This window comes from Belonocnema kinseyi, chromosome 6 (genome assembly GCF_010883055.1).
Source record: "Belonocnema kinseyi isolate 2016_QV_RU_SX_M_011 chromosome 6, B_treatae_v1, whole genome shotgun sequence".
Classification (NCBI taxonomy): domain Eukaryota; kingdom Metazoa; phylum Arthropoda; class Insecta; order Hymenoptera; family Cynipidae; genus Belonocnema; species Belonocnema kinseyi.
This window is the reverse complement of record NC_046662.1, coordinates 38,171,549-38,193,390: the sequence shown is the minus strand read 5'-3', so window position 1 is coordinate 38,193,390 and position 21,842 is coordinate 38,171,549. Positions and strand designations below refer to the sequence as shown.

The window sequence follows — 21,842 nt, the reverse complement described above, 5'->3', positions numbered from 1 at the left end:
CCACAAAATATTTAAATAGTTAAGGTCATTTTTCTTTAGTGTTATTTTGCGAAAACGTAAGAAATATTTTATTAAAAAAAAGAAACAATAAACAAATTTTCAACAAAGCAGTTAAATTTTCGACTAAAAGAGATGACTATTTAACAAAATATTAGAATTTTTAACAACACAGGAGATTTTTTAATCCAAAGAGATTAATTCCCAACCAAAAATAACTTTCAAAAAAAGGTTACTTTTCTAAATGACGTTTTAATCAAATGTATGATTATTTAAAAAACAGTAATTAAATTTCCAATTAAACGGGAAGAATTATTAAGCAACAGAGATAAATTCTAAAAGAAAAATGCAATACATAGTAGTAAAATTACTATTCGAGGATCCTTCAATTGAATCAGTGGATTTTAATTTTTTAAGAATTAGTAGAACTTCACTGAAAAAACAGTGGAATACTTCTAGCTAGTGAATCCGTGAAAATTAATAGAAAATCAGTGATTAATTACTGAAATTCCAGTAGTTTGGTTCTAATTTATCCTCAGAAAAAGTTACATCATTTTCAGTGGGCGTCACTGAAGTTTCAATAATTTTTTCTACTGAAAAGTCATTGAAATATGACTTCAATTTTAGTGATCAATTAATTATTTCCAGTAAAATATTGCTGATTCAAATAGTCATAGTTAAATTATTGAGCTTGAATCAATGAAATCTTATAACACTCTAAATTTGAATCAGTAATAATTTCTCCTGATTAAGAGAATTGTACTCATCTTTCAAGTAATTTTCACTGATCTATCAGTAAAACCTCTACTGATTGCTTTCAGTCAAACATTTTTCACTATCGATAATTCCAAATTGAAGGGTAAGAACCAGTTTTTTTTGCAAGATTTCAATCAGTAAAACTTCATTAAACTTTCAGTCACATGGATGATTTTTATTTGAAGCTATAAAAAAGGAGTTACTGATTCTGAATTTAAAAGTTTAAAAAAATATTTTACAGGTTTATTTGATAGAAAAAATTACTGTAATTTCAAAAACTTCTAATGAAACAGTAGTAACTTTTCAGCTTAAGAAAACTTCAGTATTTTTTTTCTACTGGAGAATCAGTAAAACTTAACTAAACTACGTCACCGATAGAAAGTATTTCACTGATTCAAATGAAGAGAAAATCGAGTTTCGTATATTGAAAAATAAAATGTGTTCAATATTAAAGATTCGAGATTACTGTCTAAAGGTAAATTAGTAAAAAGTTACTAATTAGGCAATGCCAAATGGTTTACTAATTGATTTAGTAATACTTTTTACTAATCATTAGTAAAAAATCAGTCAATCACATTAAGATTGTTAGTAATTAACTTTAATTTTGAAAAATTCGTTACAAAAGCGAATTACTAACACTACTGTAGAACTAATTGATTAGTAATTCATACTAATTTCGATTTGAAGACAGTGATGTGATCAGAATGCTTCCACAACTTTTAAAGTTGATTGTTTAATAACAGAAATTGATGCTTTTATTTTGGTATTGTCTACACGTTTCGGAAAATTCTGGCTATTCGCACGGAATTTCCAGTAAAAATATTCCCCTTTTCACAGTGAACAGTATAATTAAAAATATCTATTCTTTTAATTCAAACCTAACTTTCATTCATAAAATGCAATTATGAGAAATATTTTAATTCTGAACTTAGAAAATTGCTTCTGGGAATCATTAAATTATATATGTATATGTATAATACAAATTAAAGATCTCAAGGACATTTTTTCTCTCATAGTATATTAGGTCTATTAGGGCCAAAGAGCAGTTTATTTTGCTTGCACACAGCACCTTTGACTTGTTATATACTTTTCTTTCCACTTCGATTTAGATATAAGTCAGTTTTTATATTTCTCCTCTCGGAATGAAGAGAAAACAGAACATTAGGATTGAGAATACAAAGTAGGATAATAAATTTGAATGACATATATACAAAATTTAAATACTTCAGGTTCCAAAGTCTCCTATTTCCAGAACTTTTCATTAATAGCCATTCTTTAATAAAGTCTCAAGTTTTTCTCCCTATATTAAAAATGAATAAAATTGATTTTTAACTTGAATGGAATCAGCTGCATTTACGATGGATTTTTATAAATGAAACTTAAAAAACCGATCCCAAGGAACACGCAATTCGACCACACTAATGCCAGTTTCAAATTTCATAATTCGGATTCTGAGGTTCGGCGACCCGACGCAAACAATCGATTTAAATCTTGTAAATAATTACCGCAATTATACCAAATAGCCAATACATTTTCATTTTATTTTCGAGTGCAACAAGAAGCATTTGAAAATGCAGTCACAACCTGCCGCACAATGCCGCACGTGCGTTAAATTGCGATTACGACACACTTATTTATGTCTTTTCCGTCGCTTCTTTTTCAATTTCCGGATCGTCGCGTGGCCTTTTACGATTACTAGTACATTTTATTATTATATTATTATTTTATAATGAAAAGTACTCAAAAAAGTTGGTTCTTTTTAAAGACTGTAATAAGATTGGCGTGAAACAAATACACAAAAAACACACTTTGGGTTTTGAGGGACTGTTAGCATAGGCCAAGTGGGCATCATTTCCATCGGCGGTTTTTCTTAAACGTTTTTCGTATATTTGCCAGTGCCGAGCACCCTTAAGCTTGTGGGCAAATATTTTTACGCGATACATCCCTCTGTCCTTATTCTTTCCCTATTTTAGTTTCAAAGGTGGATGTCGGCGTCTTGAAAGTTGAAGGGCAGTGTTTTAAGATCAGAAAAGAACAAATTTCACCCGAAACTTTTCTGCCCATTTTCTCACTTCGTATGAAAAAACAATTCAAATCAAAGCCTCATATTGACTCAAGTGGTCTGTCTTTCCTGTTAGAATATCATTTTTCAAACATTTATTTCTGAAATAATGATCAAAATTAAAAGTTCCTTTATCGAAAAACTATATTCACGAATTCAAATATTGTTTTTGTATTCTTAGAAAAGAAAGAGATGTGTATAAATACTAAAACTAATTAGTAATTTTTGTTTGCTGTGAATTAAAAGATGCAAATAAGCTGCTAATTAATAAGATTATTCTATCAGATAATGGGACCAGTTTTGTTTGCTACGATCATCATAAATTCGACTACTTAACAATTAAAATTTCGATTAAACAAACGACTTACATGACTGATACATTGTCATTTATTTACACATATTATCATTAGAGATTACGATAAAAAGGCAGTCACCTGTCGTATAAATTCCGAACTTCAGTTCCGATTCTTTTATTTTTGAATTGGATATATCTCGAAAATATACATTTTTTATTTACTTAAAAAAAATTTTAATATAATTAAAATAGTAGAATAACAAAACCCAATTTAAAAAGTATATATTTTAAAACTCAGACACGAATTCTAAGATCAAATATTAATTACTTGTTAGAAAACAATTAGGCTTTCAAAGTATACCATTAAGAGTGACCATAAGTATAATAGTCACAAAGATGTTTTGTTCGAATTTTAGAAATGGGTACTATTAACTCAAAAAGTTTACTAATATATTTTAATTGTCTGCCACTTTCAAATTAATATTTTAAAGCGCTTTTTCTTTGATTTTTAAGAATTTAACAACCTCTCTTTCGACAATTTATAGTTATATTAACCATTTATAATACATCGTTCTATGCTTCTGCTTCGAAATTCTGAAACTTATTTTTAGGTTTCTTAATCTGATCATCAGCAAATAATAGCAACAACTTTAGGAAATTAACTGAACCATGACTCAGTTTATACTATTTTCTTCATTAAGTATTCATTAAATATAAATTATTACACAAATTAGTACTTTTTTCAATAAAAAAAAAAATGCAAAATCGTCAAAAGTGAGAGTGGCAACAATTTTTAAAACTGACTCGAATTAGAAAAAACCTACCCGAAGAAAAGCAGTTGCAGGAAAAGAATCAGCATTGATCACAAACTTCTCACCATCTAAAACAGTTGTTTCCAGGCGAAATGCTTTCTTTCCCTGAGCCTAAATTCATTATTGAAATCGCCAAAACTGATTCCAACTCCTAACCATGTCCCCCCACATCACCAAAAATCTTCAAAAACACACTAATCACAAAAAATCACTAACCTGGACAAGTGTCCTGCTGGCGAGTGTGGTGTTGACGGTCCCTGATCATGTTCCTGATGATGGTGGGGTGTATCTGCCGGATGAGATCCATACTCAAGAAACAAATGTTCAGAAACCCTTTCCGAATCCTGAAGACCTTGGTTGCCCTGCACTGATGACAGAGGAGGCTGCATAGTTGTCAGATGAGTAAGCGATTGCAGACGTCCTTGATCACTAGGACTGTATCCACCATCCTGCACATGTCGATGAGGGGACAACCCCTGGTCATCATGAGGACTCCTGCTGGACCCAGGTGAACTTCCAGTCCTGACAGGTGGCGACACAGCACCACTGTTCACGGTACCACCAGCACTTGATCCTCTCATCTGGTGCTGGAGATACGGGTCGTCTTGGAGCACATCTTCAAGATGCTGGGAATGATGGTGATCACCGTTGCTTCCAGCCCCTGCGGAAGCAGCGGCTGTCGCGAGATTTGGAAAGATGTGTGCAAGTGAGTAGTCATTTCTTGGACCTCTTATGGCAGCTGCAATGCTGACCCGGTCATCATCGTCTTCAGGATCTTGATGTTGATCCTCGATCTGGCGAACAATGTGATTCGCGAGATGATGTTCGAGGTGGTGGTGATGGTGGTGATGATGATGATCGTTCGCCGATGAGAGCGTCTCAGTACCGTATCGATGCATCGTGGAGTGAGGCATGTGACTGGCAAGGCGATTCCCTTCCGACGGGACCGAGACCTCCGTCGGGTGCCGACTATCCCCTCCCTCGGGAACCGGGACCTCTCCCGCCCCAAGTTGTGCGTACTGTTGGTCGATGTGCTCGGGTGGCTGTTGGTGGTGGTGATGCTGGTGTTGATGGTGGGGATGATGAGAGACTTGTTGCTGGTACTGCTCCTCCCTTAAATCAACCCCTTGGTATGTTGGTGAACCCTGGGATAGAAAGGTCCTGCAACCAATAAAGGGGAAGAGGGAAACTTTTACAAGAGTCAAGTTTATCCTAGTCCTAGGCCTAGAAAATGTAGCTTGTAGACTGTGGACAATCACTATTTACTGGATATCAAGGATCAGATGGTGTGGTGAAAGTGATAATAGACATCACTTATCAGACGCTAATCTCTATCAGAAGTTTAGTGACTACTGCTTGTAAACATTAGCCTTGCATTGGAAGATTGTAGAGTTTATTCTCAAAGATCTGGGGGACAGTTGACAGTCAATAGGGCAGTTTTAAATTAAAATGGATAATTGTAAATACGGTTTTGGAGAGTTTGAAAATGCAAGGTAGATACAGATCAGGAAATTCTGGAATTCTGACTATTTTTGATATACTGATGTTGCATTAACATGATTGAGATCCTGAGTGTAAGGTTGTTATTGAGAGGAAATTTTACCTGGATACTTTTGTTTTTTTTCATAAGTATGTCTACAATTACAAAGTTTTCCGTAACTAACTTGATTCCTAGCTCCAGTGCCTATTTATTTTCAATTCATGCTTAATTCTATTTTATTCACTTTAAATTCCATTCAATGCAATTCCATTGAATGCAATAGAATTGCGTTGCATTGTATTAAATTCTTTTTCGTTCATCTTGAATTCTATAATTAAATTCAACAAAATTGTGCCGAATTTACTGGAAATTCAATGAAATCACTTTGACATTACTTCGGATGTAGTTGTATGAATCTCGAACAAATTTGGCACCCACTGAAATCACTTTGAATTCTGTGGAATCATCTTTAATTTCATTTTCCTTGCAGTTTAATTAAATTGAATTCTATTTGAATTCTTCTTACTTAGTCATCTATTCACTTTTAAACCAATTTAAGCGATCTTGATTTTTCTCAATTCTATCTAATCCCTTTAAAAATTCCATCGAATCCAGATAAAGAATTCATTTAATATAGAAGAATTTCGCTCAATTCCATTGAATCTCCCTGATTTCATTTGAATTGCCTCTTTGGTTGAATTCATTTAAATTCACTTAGATTTAATTGATTTTGCCTTCAATTTAGCCTCATTTCTCTAATTAATTTATAAGTTTGTGGAATTTATCTTGAATTTAAGTATATATTCTTCAAGACAATTAAATTCTATTAAATTCAATAGAATTGTGTCGAATTAACAGGAAATTCAATTGAATTACTTTGACATTACTACGGATTTAGTTCAATTCATTTTTAATAAACTGGGCACCCGTTGAAATCCCTTTGAATTCTGTGGAATCACTTTTAATTCCTTACCTTCATTTTAATTAAATTTATTTCTTTTTGAATTCTTCCTATTTAGTTATATCTATGCTATTTGATTCCAATTTAATACACCTTGATTCTTTTCTAAATTCCATCGAATCCCCGTAAATTCCCATGCATTTGGATGCATTCCACTCATTTTCATTGAATCTCCTTAAATTCAATAGAATTAAATATTTAGTTGAATTAATTTAAATGAACTGAGATTTAGTTGATTTTGCCTTCAATTTAGTCGTATAAATTTACTCTTTGGAATTTATCTTGAATTTAAATATATTTTCTTTAAGAGAATTTAATTCTTTTAAATTGTACCCAATTTCATCAGAATCATTTACATTTATATTTTATAGTAGAACTCAATTCTTATTCGTAGTGGAATTTTACCGGAATTCACTTGAATTCTCCGGAATGCGATTGAATTCATTAAAATTCACTCTGAATTCCGTTGAATCAAGTTGAATCCACCTCGAATTACATTTATCGATATTCATTTCATGAAACGAAACTTAATTTAAATTCACTGCCAAATTCAATAGAATTGTGTCGAATTTATTGGAAATTCAATAGAATTAGATTGACATTACTTCGAACTTAGTTCAACTCATCTTGAATAAACTTGTTATTTAGTTATCTATGCACTTTTAATCCAATTTAATAAACCTTAATTTTGTTGTTAATTCCATATAATCCCTTTAAATTCAATCGAATTCAGATGAATTCCGCTGAATGTCCATGAAATCAGTTGATTTACTTTCTTACATGAATTAATTTAAATTCACTTAGATTTAGTAAATTTCCTTAATTTGTGTGTAACTTTCTTTGATAGAGTTCAATTGTTTTAAATTCTGTCCAATTGTACAAAACTCACTTAAACATATATTGTATAGTATAACTTAATTCTCATTCGTATAGTAGAATTTTACCAGAATCACTTGAGGTCTCCTGAATGCAACTGAATTTTTTCAAACTCAGGTTGAATTGCGTTGAATCAACTTGAATCCATATCAGAAAATTATTTGTTTCGAATTAAAGAAAAACCGTTTCCATTCGTTTTAATGCTGTGAAATCGTCTTTAATTCAAGTTACCTTTCAATTAAATTGAACTGAATTCTATTTGAAGTCTTCTTATTTAGTTATCCATTCACTTTTAATCGAATTTAATACACCATGATTTTTTCTCAATTCCATCTAATCCCTTTCAATTCAATAGAATTCATATGAATTCCGCTCAATTTCATTGAATTTCCTTGAATTCAGTTTAATTTAATCTTTAGTTGAACTAATTTAAATTCACTTAGATTTAGTTAATTCCTATATAACTTGAGTGTTTTCTCTTGAACACAGTTTGATTCTTTTAAATCCTGTCCAATTTTACAAAAATCACTCAAACCTATATATTCTATAGTACTACTTAATTTTTATTCGTAGTGCAATTTTACTGGAATTCACTTGAATTCTCTTGAATGCAATTAAATTCCGTCAACCTCACTGGGAATTCCGGTGAATAAACTTGAATCAACCTCAAAAAATAATTTGTTTTGAATTAAAGAGACCGTTTCTTTAACATATATTTTTTTAACTTAACCAAAAAGAACTTCTAAATGAAGAACATCGTTTTAAATTAAAAAATAATTTGCATTGGATCAAAAAACAATTTCTTGACATTCTTTTAATCAAAAGAAAATTCTTTGACTGATAGTCGGACAATCTGGATCTTAATCGAAATGTTAATTTTAAAAATCTGAGGATAAACCAAACATAACACGATAAATCTATTTAAAAATTTTTAATGTACTATGTAATAGGTTCAATAATTTGTTTCATTAATGAGGAATCATCTGGAATTTATTATGTTTTATTCGCTTAGGCTCTTTCATAGATTATTGTCCCAAATTTTGTAATCGAAAACCATAAATCAATCAATTTTTCTCAGCGCAGGTGCAAATCCGAATTTTAATTTCAATTCAGTTGAGCTTTATAACAGAATTTGTATATAATTACAGTTTCATAATTGATCCCATTTGAAGTTCACTGAAACCATATTAAAGGGAATTCACATTTAGGGAAAATAAATCAGTTTAATTCAAAATGATTATAATGGAATTCAGAGGAATTTAGGGGAATTCATCTTAATTCTAGTCACTAAAAATAGTAATAAAAATGAATAGTATTACGTCACGGATATCATTTGAACGTTTCTTCTTTTTTCTATGGCCAATGATAGGCATTTGTTACAGATATCATTGAGTCTATATTTTTAACAGTTCAAATTCTTATATTTGTTCTAGAATTAAGTAATGGTTAAATTCATGAGCTCATCTGATAGAAAAACTGTGTGCTACATCTTCCTCGAAACACCCGATTCTTCTAAATAATATATCCTAGGACCTAGACCCAAAGTTAAAAATCTAATTTTGAAAATACTTGAACTTTAGTTCAGCATGTGATTTTGATTCATAAATTGGAAAATATCTCCCCGTAGAAAAAATGAGAAGTAAACAATATTCGATACATCTTTTTATGATAATATTGCTTCATTGTATGAAAGGTCATGCAGATAGTCCAAATCTTAATGTCACCATAATTCAAGTATAACTCAAAGAGTCGAACTTTTTTCCTCGAGATCTTTCGAGTCGCCGATCAATGACATCAATGATCCTGGATAATCGGAATAACAAATTGATCAGTAAATCTAATGACTTGATTCATAATCCAACAATAAGTCCTGAACTGATAAAGCTGGTACCTTTTTCATTTGAGGTCTTGACTTACCTGTCATGAATGATCTGATGAACCGGATGGTATCCAAGTTGTCTGAGGGTATAGGATGTGAGATTGTTATTGTCCTCGTGATCGGTAACAGAGGCAACAATCGGCGCTGCCACCGGTTCCACAACAGTTGGTTCAACTAGACCGCCATTTTCTGTTTCCGGTTGACCCGCCCCCAACACGCCCACGCCGTCCCCACCTTCTTCTGCACTTGAATAACCAAGTTGCTGATGATGTTGCTGAAGCTGCCGGACGACGATGTGTTCCGCGTTGCTCTCGTTTTTTATCGCCTCTATGTTTCCCCCCGCAAGATCAGCAGCTTCACCAACTGGCTGCCTTACGCTGTGCGTCATCTGCTCCAGCGACCCTGCCACATACTCGACCAGCACTGGAAAAAAATACAGTTTAATTCAACATATTTCATCATATCGGACGTTTTTGTGTTTGCGGATCGTCGGGCTCGGGTCCACGGGTTTGGGTTCAGTCGGGCTCGGGTCAACGGGTTTGGGTTGAGTCGGTTTTCGGTTCACGAGTCCGGTTTGCGTCGGTCTCGGTTCTACGAGTCCGGTTTGAGCCGGGCTCGGATCCACGGGTCCAGTTTGAGCCGGGCTTGCGTCCCGGGGACAATAATTAAAAAAAAATACCAACGTAAATTTTAGAAAAGTGGAAATGAAAGAAAAAATTTTACATAACCCCCCTCGAGTGGAAATCCTTGCTAATTTCATTCCGAGACGTACTTTTCACTGATTTAAATTTTTAGAGATTCAAAAATGTTGTTGAATTTAAGTTTCTCGTTGACCCGAAAAATTGGGAGAGTTGGAAAAGGGGCCTTTTAAACTTAGATACACTGTAAAATTGAATAAGTGAAAATGGAATTATTGAATCAAATGAGTAAGGATTTCCTCGGATTGGGAGTGACATAACGAAAATTCTCAAGCCGAACCTGTTTATTCCTGAAATTTTAAAACCTGAATTTTCGAAGTCCCTAAATTAGCACATTTCCGAATTTTAAAATTTCCGAAAAAAATAAATGCACGGAATTGACATATTTTCTGAAAAAGGATTTTAGAATTACTTGAGTATAAATATCCTATTATATAAAATAAAAGACCATTCTAACCCTAAAAATACTACTAGACGTTTTTGAAGGAAATTAGAAAATTCGGTAATTTGTTATTTTTGAAAATTTAAAATTTCGGCAATCTTCTATTTTCGAAAATAAAATCCGGAAATTTACTATTTTCGAAAATTAGACAATTTGGCAATTTACTATTTTTTGAAATTAAAAATTGCGGCAATTTAATATTTTCAAAAATCTTAAATTTCAGTAATTTAATATTATTTAATATTAAACATTTCCTTTAGTTTTATTTTCATTTAGAAAATTTTCATTTTTGCGAAAATTTCTGTTTCGGTAATTATTTCGTGGCTTTTGCTATTAATTATAATAATCACTTTATCGAACCAAATAATTATAAATTTGTTTTGAACCAAAGAAGGCGTTTTTTAACATAATTTTTTCCTTTAACAAAAAATAACTCCAAATTATAAGGAAAATAATTTAAAATTATAGAAAATTTTTCGTTTCAAAGAAATAAACCAATTTTTTGTTTGAGAGGCATTTTATATATTTTCCTTTCAACCAAATAAACTTTTTTCTCAGTGCAAACATCGTTTTCTTATATAAATAATCTTTAATCATTGTTTACTGTGATTGCTTTTCGAAATTTTAGAATAAATGCTTTGAGGCATTTAACAAAATCTTTTTTCAGTCCAAAAGTAAAAAATCATTCAGGGGAGACCCAAATAATTTAATATTTCAAAACAAAAAATCAGAAAAATTAAAAATATATAAAAATCATACATAATTCGAAAAAATAGTTATCTGAGTGCTAAAAATAACCATTTTTGGTAATGTTTTGAACTGAAAAAGACGTAGGATGTGACAGATCTTCCCCTTTTCAAGCACGACAAAATTTCTATTTAAAATTTTTAAAAATTGATATAAATTTTTATAATTTATTAATTAAATAAAACTTGTTTAACATATTATAATTCTAATGTTGATTTGCACTAATCTGATAGTTAAATACTAAAATTATTTAACAATTTGTGAAATTCATTAAAATAATTCAAATCTATTACTGTTCATTAATAAATAAAAGAAAAAATTAATTAATTAAATAAAAAATTAAATTAGGTATGTATTAATAAATTGGTAATCAATTTGAATTTCTTTCAATGTAATACATTTTTTCTTGTACTGATTTTTTCTAAACCTTGAATTCTAAAAAAACTTAAATACAAATCATTTTTTGAAAAAAAGTTCTTTGTTATTTTTTGACCAAAATAAAAATGTCTTTTGGTCCACAAAAAAATAATCATCTAATTTTTAGTAGATAATTCTTGATGGAGAAATCAGAAAATAAATTCAAAAAATATTAAAATTCTTTAAAATTAAATATATACAAAATGAACGACCCTTCAAAGGGAAATGAGAAAAAAGGGGTTTTGAATGTTTTATAACTGAAACTGTGATTATAAAAAATCAATTACTTTAAGAATAAAATATTTTCTATTTTTACGAAAATAAGAAAGGGAGATTAAAGAGGCTTTTTAGAGAATTTGGGACCCAAATATTAAATTAAAATATTTAATTAAATTTTGAATTTCCCATCAGCAAAATAAAAAAAAATACATTTTTTTCTAAGGATTGACTTTATATAGGTCTTTTAATTGAATTTGAATTGTTGAAAGTGTCTTACTAAATCTAACCAGTAATAAATTCCATAATGAATAGTATTAGATGAAAACAAAATTTCGAATTATTTTTAATAATTTCAGGTCATCAGTTTTTCTAAATTTCGAACCAGATTTAAAATACTGTAACAATCACACTGATTTTCCTGTTAAATAAAATAATCTGAAATTTTTTGACTCATTAAAATCGTGAAATTTGATCAAATAGAGGCTTTGATTTAAAATTCAAATACTGAATGCAGAAAATAAAATTAGAAAAAGAAAGAGCTTTGAACACCTTTTTTCGAATGTGACTTCCTGCCCCAAAAAACCCCGGAAAATTTTAAATTTGAACTGGATTGGGAAACATTAAAATTTGAGCAAATTGACAACCTTTTTTAGTGAAATATATTTAATTATTTCCAAACCATAAGAATGGATTTGAAATTGAAGGTTTTTGAATAATTATTGTTTTTAAAACCTCTTTTCTTATAATTCGTATTTGCCCCTTTTAATCTCGGACTCTTTCTATAAAATGCTCCTGTTTACATTTTTCAAATTCAATTATTTTTTTCATGCGCATTTCCGCGAGTCATGTTTAAAATTCGCCGGAGAAAATATGTTTTTTATTTATAGAATTTGACGTTCTCGTCATGCCAAAAGAGATAAACCAAAAAGCCTGACCTTTCCAATTCGATTAGGTAACGTCAATAAGGTCAGCTGAATGTTAAATTGTTGTAACCATTTATTGGCCAATTTAATTTTTTAGACTCTAAACATTTTAAAATATATTTTAGTACATTTAATTTGTATTTCATCGAATAATTTTTTATATATTTCTTCAACATTGATTAACCTGAAGGATAAAATCAAGTAATTTTTCATATTATTTCCTTTCGGTAATTTTTTAAAGTAAAAAAGTACATATTTTAAATGGAGTTTTCAAGAGTGTCATTCTGGACCTTGAAAACTGGCGCGAAACTGGGACAATGCGTGTTTAAGTGTAACTTGTTGTTTTATCATTGCGCCGATATGCACGTGACATTTTTTGCATTTTGTTTTAATGTTAAAAGTCAGATTAGTCATCAGAGCGTGCGGGATTCATTTCATACCAAACTATTCAACATTAAATTTAAATATTTGACTCACTGAATTGACCACAAACTGCTCAAAAAATTTAGAAGAACCACTACAACATTTTTATAATGTTTTATTTCGCTAAAGAATTTTGGTCCTTCGAGCCGGATCTAGAAATAGGGAAATGCTATAGAGACTTGACAATACAATACAATCTCGGAATAAAATTTCAAAATACAAAATTTATTTATTTATATTATAACCATAAAAGATGAGTTCCAGAAAACAGTTGACTTTTACACCGGAAAAAATGAGTTAAAAAATAGTTTCTAATCAAGAAAGATTTCAAACAAATAGTTTAATTTTGAATAAAACAAAATTTTAGAATCAAAACAGTTGTCTTTTAAATCCGAAAAAATGAATTTAAAAAATCTGGCCGCTACGCGTAATTTTTGATTTTTTGAAAAGAGTCATTGGGATAAATTGTTAAATTTTTTGAATACTATGAATAAACGTACAGAGAATTTTTCAATTTTAAAAAAAGTGGTCTCAAAAATATTCAAAATCTACCTACTTTTTGAATTTTCATCCAAAATAGCTGGCTAACAAACTTGACCTTTAGTTTAGAACACTAAACAAGTGTACCAAAGGCCAATCTGATAGATTAATTTTGTCAAAAGTTACCGTGTTCACAGATAGACAGACAACAAAATAATTGTTAACGGAATAGTTGAATTTTCAACAAAATAGTTAAATTTTCAAGCTAAAGAGAAGATTTCAGTAGAATTTGAATTTTCAATCCAGAAAATGGAAATTTAACAAAAAAATTAAATTCCACAAGAAAATGTAATAGTTTAAGATTATTACCAAAAAGAAGAATTTTCAACTAAGAAGATTAGTTTTCGACAAAAAGATTAATTTTTAACGACATTAATGAAGCAACAAAAATTTTAATGTTCAACAAAAAAGTTAATTTTCAACCAAAAAGTTGCGTTTAAAAAAAGAAGAAACTTTAAAAAAAGAAAATTAGTTTTCTACTAAAAAAAATAAGAATTTCGAAATAAAGAGATCAATATTCAAACAAAAATGGAAAAGTTATGTTTACCCGAGTAGCTGATTTTTTAATAAAAAATAAATAAATATTCAAAAAAATACGTAGTTAAACCTTCATAAAAAGAGATGAATTTTCAACAAAAATCAAATGATGACTTTTTAAATGTAATATTTAAACACTTAGTTAACTAAATTTCTAGGTTCTTCCTGACCCTGGACAAATTTTTGACTATCAGCAGGTTAGATTCAATTTGGATGAATTTCAATTTTACTTTTTGAAAGTAATTTCGAAATTATATTTTTCTGACAAAAAGATCTTCTCACTTCGTTAGACTGGGAATCGAACCTCAGAATTTCCGATTGCTGGCCGGGTGCTTTTCCATATAAGCTATTAGAGAGATCGAAGGAAATGGAATTAAAATTTAATTTTGTATATAAACCAGAGCTAGAATCACTATTCTCATTTTACTTATGGTTGTCCTGGCATCATCGGTTGACCCTCGACGATTAAAAATAATGTTTTTATCTCTGAGGGAGCAGCAGCTCGCGAACTCCCCCAATACTCACACAAACACACAAAGTTGCCTCTCTTTTTTCTTTTTTTCTCTTTTTCTCATTTCTTTCTGTGATTCACATTGAGAATTTCTCTCTTCTTTTCCTCAAACATATTTACTCTCCATATGTACACGTCCAACACCAGCAAGCAAGGAAAGATAAGGAACCACTGTTATTTTTGTACTGTACTGGATAGCAACAGTGTCTTCGGGATTTGAGGACGAGCGATTTTTATTTAATTTTTTCAAAGCCAAGATTACCAGTGAGTCGTAAATTCAAGTTCTCAAATTGCGACCTGATGGTCGTCAATTCCTAATGACACTGGAGTATGTAGAAGTTTATTTGTAATGCGATAGTGGCAATCCAGACGTAACACCTTCGACCTTCTTCTCTTATTAGTAAAAAAACTTCTACCGGATTAATATGTTCATTAACCGAAGTTTGGTGGGACTGACGTTAAAACTAGACGCTCTATTCTACGACTACATACCTAATTTGGACATTATTTCGACTAGAAAAATACATTTCTCGCATAAACCTATAGGCCCGAGTATGGTGGGACTGACGATATAACTAGACTATCCAGCCTACGACTAACTAGCTAATTTAGACATGATTTAGACTCGCAAAATACATTTCTTGCATAAAACTATGGGCCCGAATTTGGTGGGACTGACGATATAACTAGACTATCCACCCTACGACTAACTAGCTAATTTAGACTCGCAAAATACATTTCTTGCATAAACTTATGGGCCCGAGTTTGGTGGGACTGACGTTATAACTAAACTATCCACCCTACGATTTACTAACTAATTTGGACATGATTTCGACTCGCACATGATTTCGACTCGCAAAATACTTTTCTTGCATAAGCTTATTGGCCCGAGTTTGGTGGGACTGACCTTATAATTATAGACTCTCCACCCTACGACTAACTAGCTAATTTGGACATGATTTCGACTCGCAAAATACATTTCTTTCATAAATATATGGACACGAGCATGGTAGGACTGACGTTATAACTAGGATATCCACCCCACGACTAACTAGCTAATTTAGACATGATTTCGACTCACAAAATACATTTCTTGCATTTACCTATGGGCCCGAGTTCGTTGGGACTGACGTTATAACTAGACTTTCCACCCTATGACACACTACCTAATCACTTGGGGTGATCCCTAGAGAGATTGATCAGCAACCTGGGTCGGAAAAGTGTTCCAGAAGGAACTTGTTATTTAAATCAATTTTACGGGAATTTTAGATCAATCTAAGTTTTTTTTGAAATTATGTTCCAATAATGCGGGCTATTAGTCACGCTGGCGAGGCGCGGGTTCGATTCCCAAAGCAAGAAGCCAGGCGTTCAAAAAATTATTTTCAACCGGAATAAAAATAAATGATTGACCGATTGAACTCAACTAAAAAAGACAAATTTTTGACAAACTGGTTGAGTTCTTAGAGAAAATAATTAATTATCTACATAAAAGATTAATGTTATACCATAATAGACGAATTTTCTACTGATTAGTTTATTATTCATCTTGTAAAGAAAATATCTTTAAAAAAAAAAATTTTTCAAATAAGAAGTTACTTTTCAACGAAGTAATTTACTTTTTAAGCTGAATCCTCAATTTTTAACATGAAACTTAATTTTCAATTAAAAAAGATGAATTTTCAAACCCTAATAGACAATTTTTCAACAAAATACATGAGTTTTCTACTGAATGTTCGAATATTCAACATATAATGGAAAAATATTCAACCAAAAATGTACACTGAAAAAAATGGTTAGTTAGGCCAACTATTTCCTTTGTAAGATATGGCACTACTCTTTTATTAGTTGGGACAACCATTTACTTAGTTGATGGAACTAGCGGAATAGTCACGGTCACTAATGGAAATGTTGTACCTACTAATAAAATAGCAGTGCCAACTAATACAATAGCAGTAAAATATTTTACTAACTAAATAGTTGGCTCAACTAACCATTTTTCAGTGTAGTAGAATTAATTGTTTTAATTTTTTTTTAAACGCATTTGCACAAAAATAGTTAGATTTTCAAATAAAAAGTAAAATTTGTAACCACATAGTTTAATTTTCCATCAAAATAGTTCATTTTTCAACCCAAAAATAATAGTTTTTAACAAAAAAGTTAATTTCTGAAAGAATAGTTGAATTTTAAACTAAGATAATATATCTTCAACTAAAAAAATCATTCGTTTACAAGTAATTCAACTTTAAAGCAAGTAGTTGATTTTTCAACAACAATAAAAATATCAATTTTTATGTAGAAAATATTAATTTTTTCAAATATTTCAACCCAATCATTAAATCTTAAATTAAATTAAAAATTAAATAAATTACATTAATTAAATATTATTAAATCTTAAATTTTCAATTAATAACATGAATTTTCAACTAAAAAAAAATAATTAATTAAAAATAATACTCTTTGCTTAATAATTTAAATATTTGGTTGAAAAAATAAGGTTTTTATGGTTTTATATTTATTTTTCAACTGAAAATTTAACTATTGCACTAAAAGGTTCATAAATTTAGTCGAAAATTTATCTCTTTGGTTAAAAACTTAACTTTGTTGTTGAAAAAGCAATGTTTGTTGGTTAAATAGTTATTTTTAACTGAAAAATTAACTGCTATTCCATTTTTTGCAAAACACTGTATCTCTTTTATCCGAAAATTCAAGTATTAGACTAAAAATGTATCTTTTTTAGTTGAAAATCCATGTATTTTGTTGAAAATCTGTCCAATTTGGTTGAAAATTTACTCTTTTTCGTTAAATATTTATTTTTTAACTGAAAATGTAATTTTTACATTTTTGGCGAAACATTTATTTATAATATTAAAACATTCAATTATTTGGCTGCAAATAAAAAAAGATCTTTTTTACTTTGAAATTAACTTTTTCGGTAGAAAATTCATCTTCTTAGTTGAAAATTAAAATATTTGGTTAAAAGTTGATTTATTTTGTTAAAAACTCATCTATTTTGGTTTACTTTAAATCATTTTTTCATTTATTATTCATTTTTTAACTGAAATTATCACTATTCCATTTTTGGTGAAACATTTATCTACTTTATTAGAAAATTAAAATATTTTGATGGAAATGTAGATTTTTCAGCTGCAAACTCTTCATTTTAGTCTAAACTTCATCTTTTAGTTAGAAATTTAACTATTTTGTTGAAAAATAATTCTTTGGTCCCATATTTATTTTTTTAACTGAAAATATAACTGTTCCATTTTTGGTGAAACATTAAATTTTTTTATTAAAAAACGTAACTACTTTGTTAAAAATTCATCTTTTCCGATAAAAAATTAATCTTAGTAGTTAAAAATGTTACTATTTGATTAAAAGCTTCTCTTTTTTCTTGAAAAATCAAACATTATTTTTAAAAAATTTCTTTGTTTAAAAATTCCTCATTTTAGTTTATGCTTCATCTTTTCAAATAGAAAATTAATCTTCTTGTGTAAAAATTCATCTATTTGGTTAAAAGTTGATCTATTTTGTTGAAAATTCGTCTATTTTGTAAGGCGACTGAAAAATCCGGAAAAATAATATTCCCGTCCCGATAAAATTCCCAATTAATAAAATGTCTGAATAATAAAATTCTCAAATTGGAAAAATTTCGAATAATAAAATTCCCGAAAAGTTCGTAATATTACCGAATTGGAACTTCTCGAATAATAAAATTTACGATAGTTTATAATATCACCGAATATTCTGGAATTATTTACATCGGAAATTTTATTATTTACTTTTATTATTTTATTGTTTTTATTATTTATAAATTAAAACCTGTTTGAAATCTCAATTATTACATTTTTCTTTAAGTAATCTCTTTTGATTACAAATTAATCTGATTTGTAGAAAAGTTCACAATTTTGTTAACAAGCAATTTTTTTAAAATCTTTGTTTTGGACGAAAAATCATTTCTTTATTATTTATTTTTCTTTATTATTTATTTTAATATTTTGTTGAAAAATCCTGGTTTTTCAGTTGAGTATTTATTTTTTAACTGAAAATAATTTTATTATATTTTATTTGATAATGATTTATGTAATTTTAGGTTGATTATTTATCTCCTAACTAAAAATGCATAACTATTCCATTTTTTGTAGTCTTTTTAAAAAGAAGATTCAACTATTTGGCCGAGAATTACCTAAAAATCGTTTTAGTAGAAAATTCAACTAATTTCTTGAAAATTTGTCTTTTTCGATTTAAAGTAAAATTTTCTTGGTTAAAAATTTCACAATTTGATGAAAAGTTCGTGTAGTTTTTTTATTTTTCTAATATATAATAATTCATACTTCAGCCACAAAAAATTTTAATTTTCAATAAAAAGCAGTTGAAGTCCACCAAATTAGTCGAATTTTCAAGAAATTAGTTGAATGTTCAACTAAAAAAAGATTTTTATTTCATTTGCAGCCAAATAGTTAAATTTCATGATAAAAAAGATAAATGTTTCACCAAAAATGGAATAGTCACATTTTTAATAAAAAACAAATCTCTAACGAAAAAGATGGTTTTTTCAACAAAATAGTTCAATTTTCGACCAAAAACATAAATTTTCACCTAAAATGAAGAATATTCAAGTAAAAAAATTACTTTAGAAAAAATTGTTTTTCTTTTTCAGCAAAATAGATGAACTTTTAACCAAATATTTAAATTGTCAACCAAGAAGATTATTTTTCTACCAAAATAGACAGTTTTTCAACAAAATACATAATGAATTTTCTACAAAGTACATTTTCAGCCAAACAGTTGAATTTTCTAATAAAAAAAACATATAAAATGTTTCATCGTAAATGAAATAGTTCAACTTTAAGTTTAAAAAAATATTCAACCTAGAAACAATTTTTTTAGCGAAATAGTTCAATTTTCAAATACAGAAATAAATTTTTAACTATAATAAAAAATCTTAAAACAAAAAAAAATAACTGTTCAACAAAATTGTTAAATTTTCAACAAATGGATGAACTTTTAACTTAATAGTAAAAGTTTGAACCAAAACGATTAATTTTCTATCGAAACAGACGAATTCTTTAACAGGAAAAGGTAATTCTTCAGCTAAATAATTAAATTTTCTAATAAAAACAGATCAATGTTTCACTGAAAATGAAATACTTAAATTTTCAGATGAAAAATAAATATTCAATTAAAAACAATGAAATTAGCAAAGAGCAATTTCCAACTAAAATGGTGAATCTTTAAGTGGAATAGTTAAAATTTTATTTACAAAGTACAAACTCTACGTGAAAAAAGGATAACTGATGAGATGAATTTTCAACTAAAATTATGAATCTTCCACTGCAATAGTTAAATTTTCGGTTAAAAAAATCTTTCAAAAAATGACTTTTTAACAAAATTTTTGGTGTAAATTTTTATTGTTTAAAGTTGATCTTTTTTAGTTGAAAATTTAAGTACTTGGTTAAAAATGTATGCATTTTATTGATAATTTTATTTTAAATGAATTTTCTTCTCTGAGAATGTATAGCAATTTCATATTTAGATTTAAATTAATATTGTAATTTGTGAATAAAACATGTATGTGCTGTGATTAAAAATGCAGAATTAATTTTTCTTGTAAATCAACTGCTTGCTTGAAGTTGAACTACTTTGTAAAAAATGAATTTTTTTATAAAGATACATTATTTTAGTTCAAAATTCCACTAATTGTTCATAAATTAAATGTTTTTTAGAAAATTGATATTTTTGGGTAGAAAATGTAACTATTTTGGTAGAAAATTAAACTATTTGATTAAAAATTTAATTATTTATTTCAAAATTTAACTATTTTTGTGCAATTTTTTTTTCAAGTTAATTCTGGTACATTTTTAGTTAATTATTAAATTATTTTGTTGAAAATTCTTCTATTTGTGTAGAAAATCAATCTTGTTTCTTGAAAATTCACTTATTTGAGGATTCAGCTTGAAGATCAAATTATTTGGTTGATAATGAACTTTTTAGTTGAAAATTTATATTTTTGGTTACAGATTTCTTCTTTATAAATTGAATATTCAACTATTTGGTAGAAAATTCGTCTATTTGGGTGTAAAATTTATCTTTGTTAAAAATTCATTATTTCGATTAAGAATTCAATCAGTTTGTCAAAAAATTGTCGTTCTTAGTTGAATTCAATCAATCATTCATTTTTATTTTGGCTGAATATAATGTTTTGAACGCCTGGCTTCCTGCTTTCAGAATATAAGACAATTATGAAAAATCACAAAAAATTACTTTCTTAAATTTCAGAAATTGAAATGAGATTAAAATTAAATATATAATCCTAGTTAACGTCCAATGAGCCAGTTCATGTGCAGAATTCCTGAAAATAAAACCAAGAATCCAACGATCAAATTTGTTCCTATTGCAATTTCTAAAAAGGTAATAATTAAAAAAAAGAAACTTTTTCTTTTCTTTTTAAAATGCTTTTTTTTTATCTTTTTTCTAATTGCAATAGCGACATTGTATGTTGGTTGTCTAAATTTGGTCGTTGGATTGTTGGTCTTATTTTCAGGAATTTTTAGTTTAGTAATTGCCAGTTTGCAGAAATTTTTTGCAGCATTTTAATCTTGTAATACTTTTCACATAGAATCTTTCATAAACGAAATGAAACAGTTTTTCAGATACAAATTTAAAATGGTCAAATTGATAAATTTACTTTGAATAGAAAAATGCCTTTTCTGCCATAGAAGATGGCTTTATAACAAAATACTTTAATTTCTAACAAAATAAATAAATTTTTACCAAAAAAAAGAGCTTGAAATTTTTGTGAAAAAATTAAATTTTCAAAAAAAATATGACTTCAGCAAAAAATTAATTTTCGCCGAGACTGATGTATTTTTATTGAACAAAAATGAAATTTCGAATCAATAAAATTATATTTTCAGCAAAAAGGGAGAATTTTGAACTAAAAAATATTATTCTTAAAAAATGAACAAGTTACATCTTCAATTAAAAAAATAATTTTAAACCAAAAAAAGGCTCTTCCATTAAACACTTAAATTTTCAACCAAAGACAAGCCTGCAAACCGAAAAATGTAATTTATAACGATGTAGTTTAACTTTTACCTAAATAGTTGAATTTTTAAATCAAAAAGTTAAATTTTCAAAAAATAGTTGAATTTTCGGTTAAAAAAGATTTTAATTGACATTTCACGAAAAAATGGAATTTGCAATCCAAAAAGATGAATTTTTTTAACCAAAAAGGATGAATTTTCAGCAAAATATTTTGAATTATCTA

General features: G+C 28.6%; 1 protein-coding gene across 2 annotated transcripts in view; it reads right to left on the bottom strand.

The window, feature by feature from the left end:
* The window catches only part of LOC117175683 (box A-binding factor-like), a 250,240-nt gene that overhangs the window by 59,986 nt on the left and 168,412 nt on the right, over positions 1 to 21,842 (bottom strand). For both annotated transcript variants that reach the window (XM_033365412.1, XM_033365413.1), the window contains exons 2-3: positions 9,157 to 9,541; positions 4,139 to 5,083 (exon numbers count right to left, since the gene is read on the bottom strand). In XM_033365412.1, the coding sequence (XP_033221303.1) occupies positions 4,139 to 5,083; positions 9,157 to 9,541 (1,330 nt within the window). The remainder of the gene's footprint in view (positions 1 to 4,138; positions 5,084 to 9,156; positions 9,542 to 21,842) is intronic.